A 7,546-nucleotide genomic window follows, 5' to 3' on the forward strand; every position below is an offset into this window, starting at 1 on the left:
TCATTTGAGACTGTAGAAAGTATCCTCATTTGAGATTCTATAAAAGGTATCCTCATTTGAGACTCTGTAGAAAGTATCCTCATTTGGGACTCTGAAGAAAGTATCATCATTTGAGACTCTGGATAAAGTATCCTTATTTGGGACACTGTAGAAAGTATCCTCATATGTGACTCTGTGGAGAGTATCCTCATTTGAGACTCTGTAGAAAGTTTTCTCATTTGAGACTCTGTAGAAAGTTTTCTCATTTGAGATTCTGTAGAAAGTATCCTCATTTGAGACTCTGTAGAAAGTATCCACATTTGAGACTCTGTGGAAAGTATCCTCATTTGGGAATCTGTAAAAATTATCCTCATTTGAGACTCCGGAGAAAGTAACCTCATTTGGGACTCTGTAGAAATTATCCTCATTTGAGACTCTGGAGAAAGTAACCTCATTTGAGACTCTGAAGAAAGTATCCTCATTTGAGATTCTGTAGAAAGTATCCTCATTTGATACTCTGTAGAAAGTATCCTCATTTGGGACTCTGTAGAAAGTATCCTCATTTGAGACTGTAGACAGTATCCTCATTTGAGACTCTGTAGAAAGTATCCTCATTTGAGACTCTGTAGAAAGTTTTCTCATTTGAGATTCTGTAGAAAGTATCCTCATTTGAGACTCCGTAGAAAGTATCCTCATTTAAGACTCTATACACAAACATCATCCTCGCCGCGGTAAAGTCAATCTATACAAAGTATTATAATTTCAAACTATACAAAGTATCATCATTTCAGACTCTATACAAAGTATAATCATTTCAGACTCTATACAAAGTATCATTGTTTCAGACTCTATACAAAGTATAATAATTTCAGACTCTATACAAAGTATCATCATTTCAGACTCTGTATAAATAATCCTCTTTTGAGACTCTGTACAAAGTACTTAATATGAGATTATGTTCAAGAGATTCTTATTAAAGTATTCAATTTGAGATTGTGATGAAAGAGTCTATATCAGTAAAAGCTATCTTCGTTTGAGATTCTGTTTAAAGTATCTTCGTTTGAGATTCTGTTTAAAGTATCTTCATTTGAGATTACATGTATTTACAAACTATTCTTACTTGAGATACTGTACAAAGTATCTTCACCTCAGATTATATCAAAAGAATATATAACCTCATTTGAGATTCTGTTCAAATTTTCATAATTTGAGATTCAAACTTCATGCCAGATGACGGATATAAACTCGTTAGATTCCATAGATTGGTTGCATATGAAATTAAATGCAAGAAATCTGATAGATCGGTTAGATATTATGAGACGGCAACCCAACAATTAACATCTTTATAATCAAAATATTTTTAAGAGTTCAATATTAGGTCTGTAACAGTTGTAAATTGTGTCAAGCTTAATATAATCTCCCAGAGTCTTTACACAACCTTGACACAACCTTGATACAACCTTTTAAAAAAAAATTATTACGACATTTTCCAAAGTCTTTTATTTTCAATGAAGTCTTTATGTTGTACTGTTACACCACTGTCCCAGGTTAGGGGATGGTTGGTGCGCCTTCAAACTAGTTTAACCCCTCCACATTTTGTATGTGCCTGTCCCAAGTCAGGAGCCTGTAATTCAGTGGTTGTCGTTTGTTGCTGTATATCATATTTGTTTTTGTTCATTATTTTGTACATAAATCAGGCCGTTAGTTTTCTCGTTTGAATTGTTATATATTTGTCATTTCGGGGCTTTTTATAGCTGACTATGGGTTATGGGTTTTACTCATTGGTGAAGGCCGTACGGTGACCTATAGTTGTTAATTTCTGTGTCATTTGGTCTCTTGTGGAGAGTTGTCTCATTGGCAATCATACCACATCTTCTTATTTTTATATTGTTTGTCTTGTTGTCTTTTGAAGTTGCCATGGAGCTGTTTGTCATATTTCAACTTGTAATTTTGTCCCCTATTTGTTTGGTATCTTCTTACTTCTTCTGCTATAACTATAGTGATGAGAACAGCATTTTATTCTCGTGTTAAGGCTTGTGACATCCATATTTTTCTTCTTATGATAACATTTTGAAAAGAAAGTTTTCGATTTTCATCATTAAGTTTACAACCGTTACGATTAAATTACATAAATAGGTACCAAACTGAGAAATACAAGACTTTCGGAACTCACTCTTGACATTTCTTTTCGATTCGTTTCGAATCAATTACAAAAACAAAATCATTGAATAATGAACTTTTTTTATGACTTAAGGTTTGGTGACAGTCACAAGAATCATTCAGCTAATAAGAGGTAAAGTAAACACATTAAAATTTGAAAAGTAAAACTTCAATGTTTGTAGATTGTGCAAGTATGAGCCCCTCCCCTCAAGTATGTTACTTGTTTTAACTTAATATTTAGTTAAATCGACATGTAATGTCAAAACCTGTTCATGATTGTTTGTGTTATTTTTCTGGTTATTGAATTCGTGATCTATCTATCTATTTGTTTTCTATTTGTTAATATTGGATAAGGAGATGTGATATGATAGCCAATGAGACAACTATCAGGCGCGTATCTACGTTTACGTCAAAACGCCCGGGTGTGCACATGAATTATGGAAGGAACATATTTTGATCCAAATAAATTAAAGGATCTCTATAAAACACACATGCAATTGTATAGCTTTCTTCGATGACTCGTAATTGAAGATAAAAGTGACGAAATTTTCTGTTTAATGAAATGTTATCATATTATATATTTGTTCATTTTCTGTCAAACTATTTTCTGAATCTACAGTGAATATTCTACTCAGATTACTATTGTTTATCAAAGAAATTTAGTATATGCTGTGATACAATACGTGTGGCTTGCATTTTTATGTTACACATGACCATCTATGAAAGTTAATTATTTCATGCGTCCATTGGCGATATACTTGGATGGAAAGTTGTCTCCCTAGAGATAACATAGACAACTAAAGACTTGGCAATACGAACCCCACCTAAAATCGGGCCCGATCGCAGGTACTCCAGAAGGGTAAGCATATTTTGTTTCACATGTGACACCTGTCGTGTTGCCCATTTAAGTAAAAAATCCGTGAAAAGTCTGATTAAGTATGTAAAATTCGACGGAAAAGAGGACGGAATTGTGGTTACAACAATGGAACATGTCCGTCGTCATCTGTGAAACAGTCAACCAACTCGTGATCACGATCTTAAAATTTTCGAAGGGATGATTTCAACTTCACCACTTGGAACTCTTGGCTTAAAGTAGCAACCTCATTCAAAGAAATCATGATGGGAAATGCAAGTTAATGGAAAGTTCACAACTGGGAAGCTGAAATCATCTCTTATACGTAGTAATTTTTTTTTCTCAACCAACCAAGTATGTTGCTATTGGTGAATTTTGAATGACAGAAATCGTATATATTTTACGATAACGCGTGAGCTTCCGTGGGCTTCGCCCATTACCCGCGGAGGTGCTCTGCCCTGTGTCTGCTTAGTGCCTTCACACCCCTTGTCGAGGTTCGAGCGTACACTTATAAAAGGCCTTGCTACGCCACTGACTATCCACCAAAGACCAAATTACGTACATTGCAGCACTATAGGTCATCGTACGACCTTGAATAATTTATAAGTTTTTTAAAATATCTAATTAGCCTTATAAGCTAATTACCTAATTACGTTGTTAATCAAGGTCTATTCATTCAAATTTTTCTGAGTGGTCAAGCAAATGACGTAATTACCCGGTCAGATTTGATTATAATAATATAAGTTTTTATAAGCTAGACATGTTCATACATATGTTGTTATACGGATTACAAATGTGTCTTTTAGTGGCACGATAACTACACAGAGATGGCAGTACATATTCCGAAAACTGCATGGGCATATAAGACGGTTTTTTTATCCAATTTGCAGCCTCAATGATGTCAAACATAATGTAACTAAATAACAGTGAACGAATTCAGAGGATAGATAATATGAATATCCTTCAATGGTACGTTTTTAATTTAAATTCACGCTATCTGCGCACCAAATACAAAATTAATTGCTGAAGTTATTATTCATGAATTATGGACTATTGACGAGGTCAATCCGTTATATATGGACCTGTTCAGATTAAATTGACCGAGGACGAAGTCAGAGGTTCAATATAATCTAATAGGTCCAAAAATAACGTATTGACTGAGTGAAAATCTTTAATTTATATTACATATGTAAATAGTGTATTATGGAAATATATTTCAGTGTTCTTTCTGTGTATTTTACATTGTATTTTGCAAAATTTTTAATATTAACCGTCAATATATATATAAATAGAAACATAGCGTTCATATATTTTAATACTCTTTGAATCACGTGATCGTAATAACTAATGAAGAAAACAGAATGCTACACCATATGTAATATTATAAAACATTGCCTACACAAAATAAGTATTTTCAATGGAAATTGCAAAATGTTTCACGTATGCGAAAAAAAATATATGGTTGGGTTTATCAATATTTCTGGTGTAAAAAAATACACAAAAAACTTGCACACTAACAGTGCATGTAGATGGTAAAAAAAAAATGTCGCAAAAATATTTCTAACTCAGAAAAAAATCTGATGAAAGAAATGCGCTAAAGTGAAGTACGCGAAATATAAAGACACCTAATATTGAATATCTTATATGCATGGTAAAATGTTCTAAAAATACATTATGTATGTATGCATTTTTTGTCATAAGACTATAATGATATTGAGATTTTTTTTTTAAAGGGGGTGATTGAAAATGTAAGGTCTTTGGAAAGGGGGTGTCCTGAATTTATTTTCCTCTTTCAACGTGGGGACTTGAAAAAGAAAATAAGATAAATTCCAATATTCCCATCCAGGTCCCCCAATGAAAGAAAATGACCAGTCTCTTAGTAGCTATATGGTTTATAAATGTTATGTCTATTAAAAATGGTGGAATATGTCTCTAATATCTGTTCATTTTGTTCTCGGGTGCCTTTGTAAATACTTTATAGTATTTTTTTTGCACCAATAAGATGTTCAAACAGAATTCTCTAATGTCTTTTAATTTTCAACACATTTGCTTCAAAGTTTCCGGCTTGCGGTTTATATGAGGTGTCATATTAGTGATATTAAAGGGTCTTCGAAGATATGGGTATATTTTACCGCTAAAGAAAACACAGACTTTTAAGAAATATACCGGACTATATCTACCAATTTGCTGCATCAATTTGAATTGTTGTGCATCGGTCTGATAACCAAAAACAGTACTTAGCATTATATACCCATCGTTGCCCATGAGCACTTGTGTGTGTGAACGGTGTGGTTGGCATGACGGGCTTACGGTCCCGTTACGACACACCCCTACTTTGTTGCGAAGCGATAAGAACATGGAGAGACATTCTAAAAAGGATTTAATTGCTATTGGCTGGCGGGAAGACTTGGGTACCTTAATATTTATAATTATATAGTTGCAGAAGAAAAAATTGAAATTTAGTGTGACTTGATTGCAATATTACTTGAATGTTTATATATTTCAATGTGAAATGTTTTATTAATACATGTAATAAGTATTATATGATAGAGAAAGAGAAAAACATCAAGAATCAGCAAAAAGTCATTAGCTTAACCGCTTTTTCTTCATTATGGTCCAACACCATTAAATTGAATTTGAAAGTTATTTTTGAATGATTTATATTTGATAGTATTGAGATTCAGTTACGGTGATGACGAAGACAATATTCCGGATTTTTTTCACACTTTCGATTCATTTCCATTTTTTGTCACAATGACAGCTGTTTTTGAATGTCATGTCGCTACTTTTTTTAATGAAGTGTAAGGTAAACGACGTCATAAACCAGCATGGCGTATGAACAAAGTAAAACGATCAAAAACAAATACATAAAAACAATAGACTATTTTCATTCATATAACCAACTTTTACCTCTGGTTTAAACCTGTCGAAAAATTAAATACTCCGGAACCAAAAGTAGGTAATAGTCTATTGCAAATAGTTTATTATGTCTCACTAAAACCAACAAACAAAGAGGTTGGTGCCTCTCTCCATATAATCCATTTCTTTATGTTGTTCCCGCCAGGAAATTCGATTTGTCAAATTAGTATGCAATATTTTTTTGCTTCCTCAAATAAAAGAAAAGAAAAAAAGACGAGAAAACGAAACAAGAAAAAAGGCCCGAAGAAGTTGTGTTCAATAAATATTCCTTCCGTTCACTCTTAAAAAACATTTCTGATATTTCATTCTTAGAACTATATTCAATTTTCTTTAATCAGGCAAGAAAAGAAGTCAGAGTCGATATTTTTTTTGTACAACACACAAATGTGGTTATTGCAGCGGTTAGAACAAAAACGTTATTAGATAAGTTACATGATTTGTAAATATTTTGAGCAGATATAAAGAGGAGACTCACACGTAGCCTCTGGCTGTTGGTAATCCTCTTTAAATAAATAAAGAATCAAATTAAATATAAAGTATTTGAGATTTATTTGCTATCGACAAGTGAAAACATGACCACCATAAGCTAGTCTGTATGATCGGCTTTTTTTGAAATATTACTCTTAACCATCAAGACCATTTATGTTTCAAATGACCAGTGCAATAAACGTCAGTGAGACAACAACCCAACTACACAGCAACGAAAAGATACGTAAAGCTCAAAATATGGTCTTCATAAATTGTAGACAAATGTCAGGACTAAAGAAAATTTAAGAATGAATTTAACAGTGACTATCCCAAAACATTAAATTCTCTAAATGGAAATAAAATTCCGAACATAAAGCTTAGTACGAGATTCTGAACACAGAATCCCATTTGATATTCTGTACAAACTATCCTCATTTGATATTCTGTACAAACTATCCTCATTTGATATTCTGTACAAACCATCTCCATTTGATATTCTGTACAAACTATCCCCATTTGATAGTATGTATAAACTATCCAGCCCATTTGAGACTGTACAACATATCTCCATTTAAAACTGTACAAACTATCCCTATTTGAGACTCTGTACAAACTATCCTGACTTGATATTCGGTCAAACTATCCCTATTTGAGATTAATAATATGTTCAAATCAAAATTCTCAAAATTTGAAAGTCTATTAAAATGATGTTCTCAATTCAGATTCTATTAAAATTATTCCCATTTGAGATTCTGTTAAAATTATCCTTATTTCCGATTCTATTCAAATTATTCTTATTCAAAATTCTGTTCTAAATATCCTCATTTGATGACGAATTTCGGATAAACAATGAGCCAGTGTAGACGAGTGCCAATTAATAATCGCCCTGAGTCTTGACAATAGTATTCCGGTGTACTCGTACAAGTATCAAGATATTTTTCGTGTTGTCATAATTGTTCTGGCCATGGTGTTTTCTGTCTTTTCGACTTTAGATCCCCCAATTATGTTTTTTTTTTTGGGGGGGGGGGTATATCTTCTCACTATTTTCTGTTATAATTATAATGATGAACCGTGATTATATACTCACACGTGTTTAGAAATGTAACATTCATGTTTTATTTGTTTCTTTTATAACAGACACATGTGTGAAAAAAGGCTCTCCATTTT

At 32.7% G+C, this 7,546-nt stretch overlaps 1 protein-coding gene across 1 annotated transcript; it reads right to left on the reverse strand.

Moving 5' to 3' along the window:
- On the reverse strand, nt 1-648 carry LOC127719122 (uncharacterized). The gene has a single exon (XM_052225146.1). It carries the CDS (start codon nt 646-648, stop codon nt 1-3), a length of 648 nt encoding a protein of 215 aa, XP_052081106.1.
- Nucleotides 649-7,546: the final 6,898 nt, after the last annotated feature.

This window comes from Mytilus californianus, unplaced genomic scaffold (genome assembly GCF_021869535.1).
Source record: "Mytilus californianus isolate M0D057914Y unplaced genomic scaffold, xbMytCali1.0.p SCAF_10, whole genome shotgun sequence".
Classification (NCBI taxonomy): domain Eukaryota; kingdom Metazoa; phylum Mollusca; class Bivalvia; order Mytilida; family Mytilidae; genus Mytilus; species Mytilus californianus.

Excerpts from the sequence above, each read along its gene's own strand:
- LOC127719122 (XM_052225146.1), bottom strand. The coding sequence starts at position 648 with ATGAGGATACTTTCTACAGAATCTCAAATGAGAAAACTTTCTACAGAG.